The sequence below is a fragment of the Aythya fuligula genome, chromosome 2 (assembly GCF_009819795.1).
Source record: "Aythya fuligula isolate bAytFul2 chromosome 2, bAytFul2.pri, whole genome shotgun sequence".
Lineage (NCBI taxonomy): Eukaryota > Metazoa > Chordata > Aves > Anseriformes > Anatidae > Aythya > Aythya fuligula.
Window position 1 is genome coordinate 4150077 of NC_045560.1, and position 20351 is coordinate 4170427.

The 20351-nt window shown below is 37.4% G+C and overlaps 1 protein-coding gene across 5 annotated transcripts in view; it reads right to left on the reverse strand.

The window, feature by feature from the left end:
- The window catches only part of ADCYAP1R1 (ADCYAP receptor type I), a 138534-nt gene that overhangs the window by 78317 nt on the left and 39866 nt on the right, over positions 1-20351 (reverse strand). For all 5 annotated transcript variants that reach the window (XM_032182860.1, XM_032182859.1, XM_032182857.1 and 2 more), the window contains exon 4: positions 1996-2101. In XM_032182860.1, coding sequence (XP_032038751.1) covers positions 1996-2101 — 106 coding nt within the window. The remainder of the gene's footprint in view (positions 1-1995; positions 2102-20351) is intronic.

The window sequence follows — 20351 nt, forward strand, 5'->3', positions numbered from 1 at the left end:
AGGCAAATTCATGAAATCAAAACATCTGCAGCTTGTTAAACACTAAGACAGTAGGGTAGGAAGCTAAAGATATCTGTAAAGGGGAAAAATATGTTGTGGAAGTATTCTCTGAAGTCATCCACTGTTGGCTGCTGTCGGAGACATAGATGAACAAGTATTACATGCATTTCAGTGTAAGAGACATTCAAAACCTTCATATACAACTAAGTTTCTGGAAGAACAGTTGCATTCTCCACCCCCAGCAAATTTACCAGGTATCCTAGACATCTGAAGGAACCTGTGCTCCACATGTGTCAAATTGAGGATGAGCAATATCACTCTTGTGCATGCAGCAGTTCTTCACGTTGTGGAGGCATTGCCTGTTCACATATTCATGTATTATTCAAGAAAGAAGAGCAAATGTGAAGGATTGAGTGAAGAGTCCCTCTTCACTTGACATATGCCCTAACAGGTCTAAACAGAATAAGCCTGGGGAAAAAAAAAAATGTTTACAGTTTTTAAAACCAAAAAATATTGGGGGAACATAATAAAGAGTGCTACTTGTTTTGCTGAGATAGTGTTTGAAAAGATTCAATCTCTGCCTGCCTGTGTGGGTGATACTTTTTCCTCACACAAATATGCAAAAGGCTTTCCAATGGCTCTGGACCTCCTCTATCTCTGAACTGTGCTCTATGAATCTGAAACAGGCAGGAGGGAAGAGTTTGATCTGAATAGCCTTCAAGTACCAAAAAGCAAAGGTTATTCTGGATCTGAGTGAAAGAACATGGTAGCTGCTGAAATGGTCATTTTTCAACTTGGAAAATCTGTAAATTATTGAATCCAAATAATAGTAATTGCATAATCATTAAAAGTAAGGATCATGGCCAGCTTCTGACATCATTCTTTTGGGGAATAAACTTTTTTTTCCCTTTTGTCTTTGCTTATGTCACTTCTGGCCTGAAGAATAATTGTGAAATCTTCTGTAATGGACAAAGAGGGACTCAAAAATACAACCATGGGGCTAAAATGAACACACCTTAACTATATCTTTTTCTCAATTTTGACAAAACACACAGCACATTTGCCCAAAGCTGGGAATCAGAACAAAACTGAGTTTACATCTGAGCTGAATATCAGGACACTGATGGAAATATTCCTACCAGCTAAAATGGCTTGCTGCAGAGGAACAGTGGTGACACAGATATCTGTGGTAACACAGATATCTGCACCCTGCCCTCTCTTGCTTCCGAGCTAAAATATGTGGTGAATAAAAAGGGAAATAAATTTCCCCTCTTTTATTACACACACACTGTGTTTTATCTGCAGTTCTCTTCAGTCTTACCAATTCAAGTCACAGTAGAAGCAGTTTGGACATGACTCAGAAAATAGACTCTGATTTCCAATTATTTTCTTTGTCATTCTTTGTCCTTCTTTCATTGGTGCTGGCCATCAGCAGCTCCTGCTGCAGTCAGTGGGAAATGAGACAGGATATTAAACTATTAATTTCTTCTTTGCTTGCTGCCTCAGTTTCTTATCTCAACAAGAACATAAATATTCTTGATCAAGATTATAGTCATCAAAAATGTTAATCCCTGTAAAGGTCTTCAGATCATGTTAGAGAGGCACAAATTATTACTGAGATGATGAAGAGAAAAGAGCAATTGCTGTTACAAAACAGACCACTGAGGCACTTAAGCCTTATGTCCAGTCCCCAACAGCTGATGTTGCCACCTATACGAGCAGAAGTCATAAACCCTATCAAGACATTTCCTTTCCAGGTACACTGTTGTTGCTGTTTTGGTGTGTGTTTTGATTCATTTTGTAGATATGTCACTACATTGCCTAATGTATAGAAGCAAATTCATGATGTCTCGTAATAACTGGCAACTGGCACGGTATGTCCCCGTTGCTTTTTAGTAAGATGTTTGCATTGACACTGCTGGAATCCCCTACAGGCATAACAGAAAGGATTTAGACACAATCAGTTCACGTGGCATATCCCAAGCTAAAACTCACCTGGAGAAGAGTCATTAAGAGGGTTCAGGGCAGCTGCCCTCCGTATCTTCTCCAGACAGGTTTCTTGCTCCTTTTTAATAATGCAGTTGGAATGTGTTGCTGTAACCTGAAATGGGAGGAAAAAATGTGGAGAAAGAACAATTACAATCTTAAAATATCTGGAGGGTTTATGAAGAAACATCAGTAAGCTTTGATGTCACCTTACAAAAAGAAAAAAAAGTAATTAAAACATCCTTGGAAAATAAGAGGAAGCTGCAACTAACTTCGTGTTTTGCTTGTTTGTTTTGTTTTATTTTCAGAAAGCTTAAGGTCAAACCATGGAATTATTTCGTTGTTGTTGTTGTTTTTAATTTTACTCCACCTGTCAAAGTGTAATTTCTAATATGTTTGGTTTACTTTGGTTTTGGTTTACTTTTTGGTTTACTTTTGGTTTTCTTTCTCTAAAAAGGCAGAAGAGAAGGTACCTCTAAATAATGAAATAATATAAAGCAGAATCAGAAATCAATTAAGATTCTGTTTGATCTTCCACCACTTCCATGTGAGTCTCACACAATCTATTAACCTCATTCAGGACTCTAAGCTAAATTAAAAGTTCTTTCTCTCAGCCTTTCACCCTGTCCATTCCTTAATGCTTCCGTCTTTTCTTCCCAGTGAATACAAGGCAGTTTTCTTGCCAAAAGAGAATGCAATGCCAATTCAACTGAGATGATTTGATCCAAAACTTACTTAAAAAAAAAAAAAAAAAAAAAAAAAGTGAAGAAAAATAAAGAGAGAGAGAGAGAGAAGGGAAGAAAGGAAGGAAGGAAGGAAGGAAGGAAGGAAGGAAGGAAGGAAGGAAGGAAGGAAGGAAGGAAGGAAGGAAGGAAGGAAGGAAGGAAGGAAGGAAGGAAGAAAGGAAGGAAGGAAGGAAATGTGTAAGAGAAACACTGTGACCAATGGAATGTAGGCAATTCCAAAGCTGCAACAAACTGAAAATGGGACATATTCCCAGAAATCAATATAAGATTTCATTCCTGCTGCACAAAGTAACCAGAGAATATCAATCCAAGCAAAATACAATCTCAGGTTTCATTAGACCATTTTACAGGGGCACTGCTAAGGTTAAAATCAAACTCACTGGAAAGACCCATAAAAATCTGTGCACTAGTTGAAGATGGGATAGGTCAACCCATGTAAGCAATTTTGTTTTTTCATATTCCCCATACCATTTTCTTCACCCTAGTTGATAAAGAATTACTGAGGAAGTAGAGTGTGCCTGCCAAGTGGTCTGTTTTCTCTTACCTGATAAGTAGGAACAAGCAAACAGGGAAAACAATACTTGAATTCAATCTGCTTCAATTTGTTTTTGGAACCCCATTCACATGGGTCAACTTTATTTCTCTCATATCCCAACAGAGGGAACAGAATGGTGTGAACACTTTGGGTCAGTGATGCATCAAATAGACTATGCACACACAATACACAATACTTACAGCACATCCCAAGGCATGCATAATCCTAGTTTGGTTATGCTTATGTTGTGCATTTGTGTATGCTAGGAGGCAGGGACCCATCTGCACACTTTTGACATAACAATTACAAGCCACCACCCCTGTTTCAAAGATAGAGGATTTCTTAATGAATCGCCAGTGTAGAGCTTTACTCACCATTTGGGAACAGCTAACGCTACACCAAAGCTAATGCTCCCCAAAGTCCTAGTAATAAATTTAAGCAGTTTTCCCATGGGATAAACCAAGCATAACCATATTAGAGTTGTTTATCTTCAAAAGAAATTATGTTCTCTTCTAAGGGCTCTCAAGGGCCTGGAAAAGACATACTGTCACAGGTCTCTGGGATCTCCCAAGAATGTATGGCTTTTCTACATAATCCTCTAACCTTGCCAAAGATAGGGAAATTGCTTTGGCCAACAAAGATTCTTAGAATCTCAAAAAAAAAAAAAAGTATAAAATAAATAAAATATATAAAAAAAAAAATCAAAACAAATCAAGCTTCTGTTGCTAGCAGTAGTTCACTCTGCGCAGGTCTGAAAGGAGTGTTCAGGGTCTGCCTCAGTACAGAAATGTTACGGTTTCTATACAGTTAGGCATGTACGGATTAGAAAATCTGTCATTTTATAATTGCTAAATCTACAGAAGTGGGATACAAATAAACAATAGGAAATGTTTCTTCGCACATTTATTGTTAATCTGCAGAATTCTTTGAAGCTTCACATTGTGGATGTTAACTGTTTACAGGAGTTCAAAACATATATATGTATGTATGTAAGTATGCAAAATACATCAAAGTACACTAAACATTAAGAAACCCACCATGCCCAACTTCTGATGGCAGTAACTAAAGACCTTTGACAAGTATCTTTAGATTAAATCTATAGCCAAAGGACAGAAGAGTGTGATTTAGCCTTCCTATTTTTGGCATCTTCTGTACTGAGAGTAAACCAAAGCCAGGTCTTTAATGGCAACAAAGAGAGTGTAAGGTGAACAGCTCAGGTTTCATTGTTTTCCTTGCTGACAGCATATTTAGTAAGATGTATCTGACTAAATTGACTAAATTTAGTGAATTGTATTTGAGTAAGTCTGACTCAGGATATACTGGAGATGCAGACTGCTGGACACAGGGAGAGCACTAGACCAACATGCTTCACCTGTACCTGTAGCTTTCCTTAAGCTTTCCCTATTGGCAGAACACTTTGCTATGGCCTCCAATAACTATCTTTATAGCACTCTTCATCAACAGACTTCATTTTTTTTTTTTTTTTTTTTTCCCAGAGAACAAGGAAACTGAGACAGAAAACAAAGAACAAGAGGAATCGGTAACCTCAGTGACAGAAGAAAGAATGGAAGCTGCCTGTCATCTCTGCTAATTAGCAGTGCCTTTTCAGAGAAAATAAAACCATGTTTGGATTGCTTATAACAAAACATTTATTTTTTGAAGGCAGAGATGTTTTAAGGTTATCATGTTTTCCTGAAAGGATCCATATGTTTCATGAGTCTCCACTATGTACTGGCAGAGTTTATGCCTTTAATCTGTCAAGTCTGTCTTTAACAACTGAACAGCAGAGACAGTTCACATAGAAGTGTGAGCTTGAACTTCATGGACTCCTGATTTTGCTTCTTTTGCCTCAAGGACATTTGCAATTTCCTGAATTCATTGTAGGCAGTCTGGTTTCTGTTTCCCAGAAGATATCAGTAATACGTGCAGTAAAAGAATATTTTGACACATACTGGACAAATCTAGAAAATAGGTGGAAAGTACACAAAATTAACTTTTTTTTTTTTTTTTTTTTTTTTTTTTTTAATTTACCACTCTCAGTGAAGTGAAGGAGATCAACTCAAACCAATTTTGAAAAGGCATACATTTCTATAGATAAGGCATAATAAACAAAAAGATAGTCAATCCCAAAGTACAGGAGCCCTGAATTTATAAACACCAAATAATAAAGCTCTGAAAAACATATTCAGATGAAAGCTTTAAAGCAGTAAACCTAATCAGTATCTGTTCAATTGTGCAAAACCGCAAAGAGACAAAAGTATCTAGCTAAACATATTGGGCTTATGTGGCAAGATTTTGGTCAGAGTGGGAGCTGTAGGTATGGCCTCTGTGAGTAGAGCCCAGCAGCTTCCCCATGGCAGAAGCCAGAGCCAGCATCAGATGTCTTCTGATGTATCTGATGCATTAATGCATCAGAGCCAACCCCAGCTGTCTGTAAAAGGGACCTGCTGCTTGCCAGAGCCGAGCCATGAGTGACACTGTTTGGGCCTCTGGGAAAGGCCCCCAAAAAACTGATGTGCAACAGCAGCTGTGAGAGAGGGGTGAGAAATGTGAGGGAAGCAGCCCTGAAGCCCCCAAGGTGAGGGCAGCAGGGGGGCAGGAGGTGCTCCAGGCACACAGTACAAGTTCCCCTGTGGCTGGTGGGTCCCCCACTGACATTGCTCCCCAGACCCTCATGTCCAGTAAGTGCGCAACTAACTTGGGAGACAACAGTCCTGAAAATATGTCCAAAGAGCATGAAGCAGGGCTGCTAGTAGACACCTCTGAAAGAACAGCACTAGACCGCATTAAGAAGATGCTTCCTAACCACTTGTACTGAGGAACAGTGGTTATAAACTGAAACTGAGCACCACTCTTAGTTACCTGTCCTGACACTGTATATCAAAATGTATGTATATGACACTGCTTGACATGCAGCTATACCCAAAGAGAGCAAGTCAGAAACCTAAGCACAGATGCCAAGACCATTTGATATGCCTTAGGATATATTGCTTGACCTCCAGTTGCTTCTGCTTGCATTGGCCATTATGTTTGCCTTTTGTTAGGATATTTTGGACCCTGTAGGGCGTATCTAATGTCAAAAGACTTTTACATTTTGGCACCTGACTCATTTCCTTGGTTATATCAAGTGCATATACTTCTTAGAGATAAAAGAGGACTTTCTCTATGAAAGGCAACATAATCTTTGTGACACATTCATGGTCACTTATAAAGGTTTGTGCATAGCAGAGGTTATATGGATTGCTGAAAGGATTTGGAAAAAAAAATAAAAATACATAAAATGTGGGTATTGAAAGAGGTCCCAGAGTTATCCAAAATAATTTGGATCATCCTGTGGGCAAGCAGTAAGGAAGGGTCTGTTCAAGAATCCTGAGCTGTCTTTGACTACCTATAGTCATTCAAAAATACTTAAAGTTCTGGTCACTTTACTCATTATTGCTTTAAAACATATTTTCTCTCCACAAGTTAACTCATTGGAGCTAAAGAAGCGAGAAAAATCCTGTGTTCTTGAGAAACTCCGGGATCAGGCAAGGCACTTTGAAGTCATAATAAAGATGTGATAAAGAACAGGGCAATTCCTCTGGCAAAAAGAAGACCATTTACTGTTCTTCTTGTGATTTTTCATATTCTGCCTGTAAAGTCCTGACCTTTTATTTGTAAAGTGATTGAGAATATTTCTACAACATTCAGGATGTGTCATATCAGACACAGTGATAAGGAGAAGGCTAAGTAGAGGTAATTCACTTGTCTAAGCGTTTGTTCTAAAGTAATACGAGAGAGGAGTTTAATCTACTGGGTTTATAAGATCACTAGCTTCACACTGAATTGCACTTGTTGCTAATAGTATTGTGACTTTCAGTTTTAAAAAGTTAGCTCAAAAAATGATATATTAATTTGCAAACATTACACAAAAAAGCTGACTTTTCAATGAAAACATCACCAGATTTAATCGTTACTCCTCAAAACCAATCAACCTACCAAAAAACTAAATAAACAACACAAACAAAAAACAACAAAACAAGTCCAATAGTATAGTGCACGCTGCCAAAACAGGGCATTGATCTCTCTCAGACTGGCTTATATGAATTTAAGATATTTTTACCTTCTAACACTGACAGCTCCTGGAGAGATGTAGGTCTCACTGCAGATTAGAAAATAGCTGCAGCATAATCAACAGCTCCCTTCACTCAGTGGATACCTTCTGAAGTGGTAAGTCTGGACAAAAGATGTGTTATGCAACATGGGGAAAATGTGTTTTAGAGTTTACTCTAACCATCTTTATATCCTGGAAATGTGTTCAAAAACATTGTCTTTCAGCATGCTTTATCAATATAGTCGATGTCTTCCACAGGAAAAGACATCTTGAGTTAAACCAAAGCATACCTTTATCTTATCTCTTGCTATCTAACAGCAAGCAATATCAATTTATGTTTCTTAAAACTTTGCACTGAAGGGAAAGAACCACTCATTGGAATAGCATTTAAAAATCCTGGTAGAGAAAATGTGTTTGAAGTGAAGCTAAAGGTTTGATAATTTTTTCTGATTGTTATTGTATTATGTAAACTGGATTTCTCTGACAGTTCCAAATTTCCAAATTTCCAAAGTTAAAAATTCTAAAAATGCATCTCCCAATGACACATGCTTGATGTCTTCTTCTTTCATTCCTCATAGGTCATCCTAGCCCTGAAAAGCTGACAGTCTTATGCCAACACTGAAGTTCCCACTTGTCTTCAAAAATATTCAAGAACAATGTGATTTAGTGTTCAAATCAGGCTCTAGCCCTTTCCAAATCTGACTGAGCCTTCATGAAAGTTTCTCACCCCTCCTTGAGTTTTCAGTGCCAGGTGAAAGTGAGTGGAGAGGCCTCTCTGCAGGCCATCGGTGGTGCAGGACTTGCAGAGATCATCACCAATTGGCGCAGCCTGCAACATGGCAGTCCTAAAACATAGCAAAGCTGCTGGAAACAGAACAACCCAGTGTAGATCCAAGCTTTAGCAAAGCATCCAGAAGTGCCTGTGTCAGCAAGCAGAAGATCACTGAATGGGGGTTTCAGGCAAATAATGCATATGTAAATTGGTGGAATTCATGTTTAACAAAGGAGAATAAATGATGATAAATGATAAATATTTTTTCCTTGGGGTTCTGTTGTCAGTTTGCTTCAGTTCTGTGTAGACATATTTTGTGCACATTCAGCATGACAGTTCAGACTGATTAGTAAGGAGAAATGGCTGGAATGGATGTTGGGGTGTAGGATCTACTTTTTTTTAATACACTGATTCACTAACTGAGAAATTAGGAGTTATATTTACAGAAATCTGGGGTATAATGCTCAAATTCAGTTGGACATCTGCAATGGGGGAACTGAAAAAGAATCTCTGACCAGTCTGGGACACAACACTCTTCTCACCTGGGGAACTGCTGATCCAATGGGGTGAACATTAGGTGACAAAGATTTTGCTTGTCCAACTCCTAGGTTTGCTCTGTTAACTTAGTCTTCCACAGCCTCATCTTCTTAGTCTGGTCTGTTTTAAAGTATGAAAAATTCCCACCTGAACTCTGAATAGAGAGAGGTCTACATTGTTTCCCTGTGATCCCTAAAATGTCCCTGACGATCATGCTGCAACTTATTTGGAATAGCCTTTTCTGAGAGAAATAGCAATGGACAGAAAGGCTTGTTTCCCTTGTATATTACCTCCAGAGGATTTTTGAGAAAGGCACACCTCTTTGTCACTCATCAGAGAGCACTGGTAATATAGCACTGTTCCTTGTTTAAAGTAGCCCTGGAAGGGTGCATCGGATATAAGAGCAATTGAAAAATAGAGTGTATAAAAGATAGTCTTAACCTTTTTCTTTGATCTACAGATTTAGTGTTTAATATAATTAAACATCATTAATATAACGGTCATTAATATACATTTGTGTTTACCTATGTATCCTTGTCTCTGGTGGCTGCAACTGTAATTTAACATACATGTTAACTATCTATGACACACACCTCTCAGATAGAATCATTGAATCACAGGATAATTCAGGTTAGAAGGGACCTCCAGAAATCTTCAGTTCAACTTTGTGCTCGAAGCAGGGTCAGCAGTAGGGTCCGGACAGGTTTCTCTCTCTCTCTCTCTTTTTTTTTTTTTTTTTTTTTTTTTTTTTTTTTTTCCCAGCTGGGTCTTCGAAACCTGCAAGAATGTAGACTGCTGCACAGCTTCTCTGTGCAACTTCAACTGTCCTCAGGATAAAAAAATATCTCTCTAAATTCAGTCAGAACCTCCCTTGTTTCAATTTATGTCTAGTCCATAGTCTGTTGTCCTCATGACATGCACCATGACAAAGAACCTGGGTCCATCTTCTTGATGACCTCCTCATAGTTATTGTAAGGCTGCTACTAGGTTATCCCAAAAGCCTCTCCTTCCACCAGCTACACAAGGCTATTTTCCTCATCCTCTACTTATAGGCAATCTTGATGGCTTTGCTTCAGTTGCTTAACACCTTTTTTATATTGAGGAGCCTAAAACTGGACCTAACATGCTAGATGTGGTCTAACAAGTAAAGGGTGATAACCATGGCCCTAGATCTGCTGGCTGTTGTCTTATTAATACAGCCCAGGACACTGTTGGCCTTAATCTGACTTCCTAGGATCATTGTAAAGTGTGAGGAGACAAAGGTATCAAGTAATTGAATGGGTTGTTACACTGAAAAATCTCTTGATGAGTTTCACTAAGTGAAGGCAGAGGGAATTTGTGCTAACGTAAGACTCCTCTCACTGAGGGGACACTGAGAACAGAGAACCTTTTAGGATTTCTGTATTTGTCATGCTGCCGGATGCCACATTCATTTACAAGGCAAGTTTTTGTTATTACTTGTTATTATTTGCCCATTTATACTTCATTACTTTTAAACAAAACCCCAAAGAGAAAAGATCTTAGACAGGAAATTTGTTTTGTGCAGGCTCCCAGCAAGTTCAATAGAAACCCCATCTGAGTCACACTTGGAACAGAAATGCATGGTGAACAGCTACAGGAGGCTGCAGAAACACTTTCTCCACACACACACATATAGCCTACTCAGGGGAGAAAGCTTTAATTAATCCACTAATTAAATTAAAGCTATTTGCCCTCAACTATCACACGCATTCCTCCCTTTCAGTCCTCCCCACAGGCAGTTCCAGCAAGTGTGTCGTGCTACAGCTTTCAGTCTGATATTCCCCAAAGGGGCTCTGGGACTGGGGAGAATACTGAAGAACAGAGGCAAAGAGCTTTTTACAGCAGTGGTAATGGAAGTACTCAAGCTTATTCTCAATTTCCCTCCTCCTTTCAGTACTAAGAGCCATTGGTTCAGATATTGTGCCAAAGTGAGGGGAAAAACCACCAACAAAAAACCCTCAGATCCCACATGGAATCAAAACCTTGTACAAAAGATCTCGTCTAGGCTAGCTTTTTCAACAAACCGTTCTTTCTCATTCCCGTGTCTGGAGAGTTTCACCACTACTTCACTGTAAAATCTCAAAGAGGGGAATAAAGTTTTTATTCATGAAGGAAGTGAAGAAACAGAGTGAATGGTGTGGCAGAGCATCAACACCTTGAGATGAGCCAATGTGGAGCTGAGTGAAGGGGATTAGAAAGGAAAAGAAATATTATAGGAAAACTTCCTAAGGATGATCAGTGAGACTGTACACAGAAGGAGAAGTACCACCAAAAACAAATTACCATTTTTCAGAGAATGACTTTGCTTAAGAGATTCTTAAAAGCAGATGAGGAGGAAACATAAAGTTGGGGCTTTCGTTGTTCTTGGGCTATTGGCACTGTGTAGGAGGAAAATATAGCAGTGACTATAAAGATATTTCTGGCAGATCCATGGTTCACAAGCTGCATTGTTCCTCTGTTGTCCCAGCTTATGACTGTAAAGAGTGTGACGTACCTATACTTTCCTATGTGTCAGTTACATTCACAGTCATTTGTCATTGATACAAATAAAAAACGTATGAAATGTTGAGGTATTGAGGTGCAATTCAAGTAATCCAGTTCAGGAATAAGAAATGTTTTTGTTCTGCTTAAAGATGTCAATATGAAATAGTTCAGTATTTTGGAATCAAAGTTTTAAAAGGAGATGAAATTTACTCTGTGGGAGGAAAAAAAAAAAAAAAAAAAGAGAGAGAGAGAGACTAGATATATGAGCATATTCACATATTCCTGCTGGATGAAGATGACAAAGGACATTGAAACAACGCACATTGAGTATTCCACAGGATAGAAAATTCCAAAATTTGCCTGCATAACGTTATAACCATTATAATCCTTCAGCCTGGGTTTATACCACAGAGAATATGTGACTAATGCTACTTTTATTAGGTGATCTAATCTGGTGATTAGTCCTGAGGACTAGTGACAGGTGACTGTCCTTAGGATTATCTGCCTAAATAATCAGTGCCTTAACTCCTTATTTAGGACTACATTGATACCATGCTATTGAGAAGTATCAGAAGAAGCTCCTCTCACAGCCAGTTAATGGTTTGGACACTCAGTGTTGGTCAATATTTGTCACTTAAATTATCTAGGTAAAACGTGGTACAGAAAGAGACTTGCAGCATCAATGCTTGTTTCTTGCTAATAACAAAAACAAGCCCAAAGTGACTTGTGAAGGTGTAGACATTGTACTGATGAATCACATCCCCATTCTACGTCTCAGGAACTGTTATCTGTGCATTGTTTTTCCACCTCAAACGGGCCAGTAGAAGAATTGCACTCTCATTGGGTGTGTGATTTAATCATAGCTGATCACCAGTATTTAAATACCTGGCAATAGCTCTTTAATTTACACATTTACACATTAACATTTAAATGCAATTTTCAGAAAACATCATCTCTGGTGATATGCAGTTATATCATGACAGTTGCTAAGTTCTGGGTAGGTAAACCATTGCCAAAAGGGTGATCAACACAATTCCTTCCACTGACACAGCAGACGGTTCGATACATCTGTGATTCATAGCAACTTAGCTGTATGAAAAATTTCTGTCTTGGGCATTTGTAAGCTTAAAAATGATACCTGTTTAAAGACACCCTAGATATAGATAACTGGAAGCAGCCACATTACCTGTTGTGTAGTATGTATCTTAAATTAAAGTAGCCAACACCTGTAATACTGTAATACTTTACAATGGGAAAATAAGCCTTTGTCTTTAACCTCATTGGTTGTAACATGCAGCTTTGAAATTGGCTCATGCTTTATGATCTGAATGCAGTTCAAATGTGTCCTGCTCAAGAACATGCAGTGACCAGGTGACTGAGTGCAATATTGGACTTCAAATGCCCGTTTCTGATATTACAAAGGAAAGACAAAAGTGCATTTCTGTCATATACATCATAAAAGAGAAATGCATGCTCATACTGAGTATCAGCAGGGGCCCATGTGTTAGCCACAATAAAAACATTAGAGACAGACAGAAGTAATTGGAGTTTGATCTGTACTGGCAAAAATAAAAATCCACAGAATTCTTTTCTTTAAATTCAAGAGTTGAACTTTAAAGCAAATTAGATTAGGTTCATTGTGATGTGTAGTGGGATTTTCTTGTTACACACTATAAAAATGCAGACTCACCAAACTAAATGAAAACAGATAAGTTGCACACAGACTGCACAGGAGGCAATCGTGTGGACAGGAGATAGGCAGGACCCAGCCCCTGCTCTTCTAGCTTGTCGCTAGGTATAAAATTCACCCAGAAATGCATTTATCATATATGTTTTGCTCATGAGGTATTCTTAGAACATCTTACTGGTAACTACACTATTCTACATGAGCTGAACGTCAGTCATGATTTCAAGAAATTCTGAAATATGATGTGTTACAAAATAAAACTGCACATGTTACTCGAAAACAAAACTACTACTACTACTAATAAGAAGAAGAAACAACAAACACAAAGAGCCAGATTGCATACCCTGCCTCAAATTCCTATTGTATTTGCCACTGCAGGCAATGATTTGATTTAAGGAAGGACAATACAATTACAGACGTGGTCTTCTTCTAAGAACAGATCTCCCCCTTAAAGGGTGACTGTGTTCCAAAGAAACCTGCAGGATTTGGATCCATTTCAGACCCTGACAGCTAAGCCACAGGTCTCACTTTCAGTCTTGTCATGACCCAGATTCTGCTCCAGCATTTTCTGCTCTGCTGCTATATAGAAATTTGCACAGATAGGTGATAACTTCCTGAATAAGGACAGATTCCAAATGCATTTTACTATCCTCATGGTACATCCCCCTTATTGTGCTCAGCCCCCCAAAAATGCAGCAGGCATCTGAAGTGTTAAGCTAGCCAGCCTAGCTGGCAGGTACAAGGGCATTCTTGCTGCAGAACACAGTGGCACAGGGGATCTCTCCAAGGATAACAGATGCTTCAGCTGTGCTGTTTGCAGCTGACTGCAGTGCGCAGACGTTTAGGACTCAGAATCTTTTGCATATTTAAACAAGAGACAAATTTTCAGTGTCAAAAAAAATAAAAATAAAAAGAGAAAAAAGCAAAAATAAAAATGAACAAGGAAACTTTGAAGTCCAAACATACAGGGTTACTACTTTACAGTGAAGAAATTAAATGCTGTCCAATATTTTAAAGTTTTTCTTCTGCATGGAAGAGTCCCTATATTGGCATTCTGGAGAAAGAGGGAAGGGTTCTGCTGGGATATTTATGTGTGCCAGATTTAATAGGGTTCCTGAAGAGATCCTAACTTTATATGTTTGGCCTCAAAAATGCTGGATGCTGCTTCATCAGTGGTAATGACCACATTATAGACTCAGTGAAACCTGGTTCTGACATTTTTGGCCATTCTAGATTCCAAAAGTCTTCATGTAGTACACATCCCAACACTACAAGCAAATTTTGCCTCTGTAGTTAATAGAGGAAGCTGGTGAGAGCCAACATGTAGCACAATCTTAGGAAAGATACCAGAATTTCTCAGATATTAACCTTACCAGCTTCATTTTCAGCTTTCTGCTCATATGCATTCCTCCCAAGAAGTTCACTTCTGATATTGTATTTCCAATTACAGAGAGAAAAATCAGTTTCACAGAGTATATTACTTTTACAGACATATATGTGCAGGAGAATAATGATGAGTGAAGCATTTACTCTAAGGTAAATGGTCTAAATTTTCATAACCTCACTTATTTCTGAACTGAAGTATGACTTATATGAAAAAGAGATATACATCTGAAGCCCTAGGAATGGAAAAATTAAATTGCAGTAATGTTTTGATTTGGTTCAATTTGTTATTAATAAAAAAGTGTCATTTTCTATGGAGATGGGTAGGGTTAGAAATAGGGGGAAGCTATTTCAGACTGCTTTGGTTTTCTTAATATCAGAAGAAAGCATTGATACATATAAATAATGTATACCTAATACATACTGAACGGAGAAAGTGAGAGATGAAATTCCTCTCCCATGAGAGCAAATTGTGTTTACACTTAAGTTAAAAAAAGACTTGAAAGCAAAGTTGTGCTGTCCCTCATGGGTTATTCTGGGTGACTCCAATATATGTTTACTTCCATTTATTTGACCCTCAAGATTACCATGTTCAGATGTTCTACATTAATCCTTTGACAACAGATACATATATTTCACATTTTCAAATATGAAAAAATAAAAGTCTCTAGACTAATGTTATTTATGCACATCCCTGTCACTTTCCCTTCATTTTTGTTACATCATTTTAAACTCAGTATTTAATTCTTTTTCCTTCTCCTATTTTTTTTTTTTCTGTTTCTATTTTTCTTTTTCTTTCCCAAAGCCATGAACATAGTTGAATAGTAAGTGTCATCCACAAGGTGTTATTCTGGATTTGATTAACAAAGATACAGGGAAAAAAAAAAAAAAAAAAAAAAAAAGCTGAATTTTCATCTTTGTGTCCTGTAATTAAATATCTGCAGAATTAATGATTTAAGCAATAGGTAACAGTGAGAAAACCAAAGCAAAATCAACCTTATCTCTTCTGGTCTCTATCTATTCCTCTAACCCTGAGGGAAAAAAAAAAAAAAAAAGTAATCTCTGAAAGGAAAAAATACATCTGGTATACACAACTGAAAAAATATAACAAATATACTTGCATGAGGTATAAAAGGAATAAGTATGTCAATGTGAAGATGAAAGTATGCATCAGATGAAGATTTATGTGGGACTTCATATCAGCATTGGAAAACTCAGGAGGCACTTTCTTCACAGTGTCCTGTCCTGCCCCATCTATGGTTTTCCAGAGCACCCAGGTGTGCCCTCTACTTCTGTCATGTACTATCAGTACTCGTCCATGGATTTTAAGGGTGCAAATACAATGTATTTGCACATGCAAAAGTACAATGCACAAAGACGTCTGAAACAAAAGGCAGAAAAAGAGCATCAGTTCTGGATCATAAGTTCATTAAAACAAGCTACATTATGAAATGATATTGTGTTTCACTTAGATACAAATGGGGGTTTTGCTTATGGTCCAAGTTGCAAAATAAAACAAATACAGAAGCCAGCATTTTTGTTTTTTCTTTCAGGTTACATGAACATATAGACCCCAGCATGTCTGAAAGCTATGTCTAGAGCTCTTCAGCCATCGACTTACATCATGATCTCCAGGAGGCAAACTCACACTTTTTTCTTATAGTGTTTAGATTAAGATTAACAAAACCTCTTGTATCTTATACATCTGTCTTTGCACCATTGCTCTAACACTTGAACACATGTTAGCCGTACGTGAAGAAGGCAGAGCAGTGCAGCTGGTGTTATTTGGCAAAGAACTGAGGAACAAGAGGCTGCAGCATTTCTCAAATTAAACACTAATCTGGGGCGTGACGAACATTTGATCTTCCAGCTCTCATGTTTTATGTTACTATCTAATATCAGGGATCAAATGATACCTGAATTAGCTTTAAGATTTTATTTGATAACAAAGCTGATGAGTTTTGTGAGCAATAGCACAAAGCTTTAGTCATTGATCATGTGGATTAGTATCTCCCAGATATGCATGGATGGGATCACATAAGTCTTCCTTCCTTGGGATATTAAAGACCCATCGCTGTTTTACAGCCCATTCTCACTTCTGTTTCCTGTCCTGCAGTAGTAGACAAGTGAGTGTCTACAGGTACTGGATGCCCCATCCCTGGAAGTGTTCAAGGACAGGCTGAATGGGTCTTGGAGCAACCTGGTCTCATGGAGGTGTCCCTGCCCATGGGTTGGAATTAGGTGATCTTTAAGGTCCCTTCCAAAACAAACCATTCTGTGATTTTATGATTCTATGACATGCCTAGTTACAGGGCAAATGATGACTTCACTACTTTTAATACCAAAATTACTAGACTGAAGACATGAAGAAAATGTGTGTCTTTAAATGAGCTTACAGTTTATTTAGTGGGTGTGCCTGCTGTCAGTTCAGGCATAGTAGGCAACACATGATGGGCAAAAAGGTTTTGATTTTACACATGTATGTAGCTGGAAGAGATACTAAAATGGACTAATTTAACCTATAATTGTGTAGGAATTTAACTTGTTTTTTAGTGCAAAAATAACAAGGTTTTTTTTTACATTTTTAAGTAATGGAGTAAATTATCATAAACCTGGCTAACAGAAATAACATAACTAAAAACAGCTCAGCCAGAGGGCAGCAAATAATAAATAAATAAATAAACAAAAAGTCAGCTTAATATTTCTGAGGAAGTAAACATAAAGTTATACCTTTGAGCTTCAATGTATTTCTATGCTTACCTAGTAATGCATTTTACATTATCATTTATCTGGCAAGCGTTTCACAAACACTAAAGCCAAAATAAAGATCTGATTAGTTTTAAGCCCAAATATGTAACATGCTTAGATGTTGCTGTTAAGTAATGAAAACGAACAAACAAACAAACAAATAAGTCTGTATTTCCCCTTCCCAAACCTGCAAATACAAGTAGTTAACATTATAGTGTTTTTTTGTTTTTTTTTTTTTGTTTGTTTGTTTGTTTGTTTGTTTTTCCCCAGGGGGCTTCAAACATCAAATCAGCAGTCTGCATTTAGCCTAAATAACTTCCATATAACATATTTTGGCCACAGATGCTGAGTCAGACAGAAACTGTAGGACCAAAAGCATTTTAAAAGAGCACACAGAAGCAAAAGTATTTTCTTTTTCTGTATAAAGCTCTAGAGAACTAATAAGAATTTTGCACTCCTAAAACAGCATACAGAGCAATATTTGTCATAAGAGGACGTTGCATAAATATGTTATCAGGAAGGCCAGAAGCAGTAAAAAAACTACCACTTTGCATCTTCAACAGAACTTTTCACCAGTCCAGAATAAGTGTACATCTATAAAGTATACTGGTGCAGGGTGTGTACTGACTGCATACAAAGGCTGACAAACCATTAAAGTTGCCAACAGACACAAGCGTGATCTGGCTGAAAGACATTTATTGAGAGTATTTTCCCTTAGGAAATATGTCGATGAAGTCTACAGTCTAAACTGTATCAATAGCAAAGAAGTTGTCATTTGTTCATTTTTAAAAAGGGGGAGAACTGTTATAAAGTGCTCGCTTTCTATGTTTTAAGTGTCTTGTTTGAACAGAATATTTATTTAGAAATTTTATTTTCTTAAAAAAAAAAAAAAAAAGTGGTTGAAATTGTGAAGAAAAATGCTTTAATCTTTACTGGAAAGAAAAATATCCAAGTGCTACAAAATAATTCTAAATTGCATTATGTAGGGAAAATATTTTTCCTGTTCTCTTAAAAATTGATTTCCTTTCGTTGTTTGAAAGATCATGAAGTATTTAATGGTATGGATTATTAATTTGCTTATATATATATATATATATTTATTTTTTTTTCTAGAGACACTGTGATTTTTGGCGTCTATCCTCATCCATACAAGAAAACATATTCAATAGTTGATTTTAAAAACGTATTCCAGGAAACATAATAAACAGCATTTGTGATAACCTGACAAGCCATTTTATGAAAATGAGTCCCAAGATATTGATAATGCAAGACAATCAATTGCACAAGAGTGACTTAGTCATTCATTCAGCGTTCACATGATATCCATAAAAGGTAACATACTACTCAATAAAGATGAGTTTTCTAAGAGCTAAAGAAATCAAAGTCTAGTCTAAGCTATTTTTTAATTACTCTGCAGCAAAGAGAGCACTACGCAGTTTATGATGGGTCATACCAATGTCTGGAGGTGCCCATCTCTTGTTATTGACTACAGAATGATTGTTAGTAGATTCTAATATAGATAAATATCTTAAAATAGACATCCAGATTTTAGAAGGCTAAATATTGTCTTAAGTGCACTTGCTGACATCAGTTAGGTACAAACCTCAGCTCTAACAGGAACAGAAATATACGTAGACTGTTCTCATTCATTAGGATGGTGATAATTCTCTTCTGGACACAACTATTATTATACAGCACGTAATAAATATCACAAATTATACAGCACTGAGATATCACTGAGATCGCCATGTTTTAGTGCAGAAGGGGACCCATACCTCACCAATCCTCTCTTCCAAGTGATTTCCACATGGGAAAAAAGTAAATCTGACTGAAACCCTGTTTTCTTTTCAGGAACATGAACACAAGGAAGCCTGGAGTGAGCTATTCACCCCCTGCCCAGAAATACAAAGAGAGTTTTGTTGAGTTGGGTTCTGTGCCCTTGGGGACTACAATGACAGCAACACTTGGGCTTTATGGTTGGCAGTGTTTTTTAATAGGCCTCATAGTCTTTGATTAAATAGCTGTGTCTCTGTTGGCTTGAAAAAGAAGCCCTGGAAGCAGCCTTAAGCGCAGTACACTCTGACTCGCATCTCCTTCCTGTCCCTATGGCTATTTCAGAAGCAACCACTGATCTGGAGGGCCTTGTGATGTGTAATCCTGGGGCAAGCACTGCTCATGTATGCTCCCCCAGGCAGGCTTAAGGCATAACTACTTGATCCTCAAGAAGGCCCAGATTCTTGCTGAAGGAGGTGAATTAACTTTAAGAAGCAGTGGAGTGTTTACTTTGCAGATTGGGAAGCAAAAGTAAAGAATAGCTATTTATTACAAATGATGGTGAGAGGGACCAGGGGACATATAGAAGACCAGACCTCTAACATTTTTTTTATTATTATTTTTTGTTCATTTCCTCTCATCCTGCTCTTTTGCTTCCATTTCCCCCTTCTCTTTAATGCAGCATTGGTTCTGCATCACAGCTATCTATTCAAGCTGCCTCTAAGGTAAATCTTAAGCTGCTGACTCCACAAACTTTAGGAAGAGGAGGCCAGCAGCTGACTTGCTAGAGACTTGAGTAATATACCTCCAGGTATTGGATATTAATAGCTAAGAAACATAAAAAAATCGCTGATTTTGAGTTATTATTATTATTATTATTATTATTATTATTATTATTATTATTATTATTATTATTATTATTATTATTATTATTATTATTATTAAACAGGCTTATTTTCCAAGACATTTTTTTTTATTTCCTAATTTGGTATTTGACTGCTCATCCAATACTCCTCCAAGCTCATGAATTCAAAACCAGCAGGCAAAAGAATCATATTGATATCCTTAAATCAGTGTTGTCATCATATTATTTGCCTGTCACAAAAATTATTACTACTACCAGAGGGCAAAAAAGTGAAGGCATTAATGTAGGACAACTATTTTCTGCTTCATAATCCTTTCATTTCTAAGACCTAGATATAGGCCTTGCATTTCTAAGACCTAGATATCTTGCCTACCTAAATAAGGAAAATTACACATATAAGCCTATGTTTGTGTGTAGTGTTATGAACCAGAGGGTGATGGAATAAGCATTTTTCTAGAATTTCTTTTTTTTTTTTTTTTTGTTTGACTTTCATGTTTTGTGCAAATAAGTTTAATAAGCTTTAAAATATTTTAATCAAGTGTGTCTTTCTTCCACAACTAACACCTAACATCGCACCCAATGTGCGATGGCAAGTCCTGGTTTACTAATCACAGCACCAACATAAAATGGAGGCCTCACACCAGCCTCTGGTGTCCTAGGGGTGTCAACACACTAGGAGTTTCCCAGAGAAACAAAGGGATTTACAGAGTTCTCAGGTGGA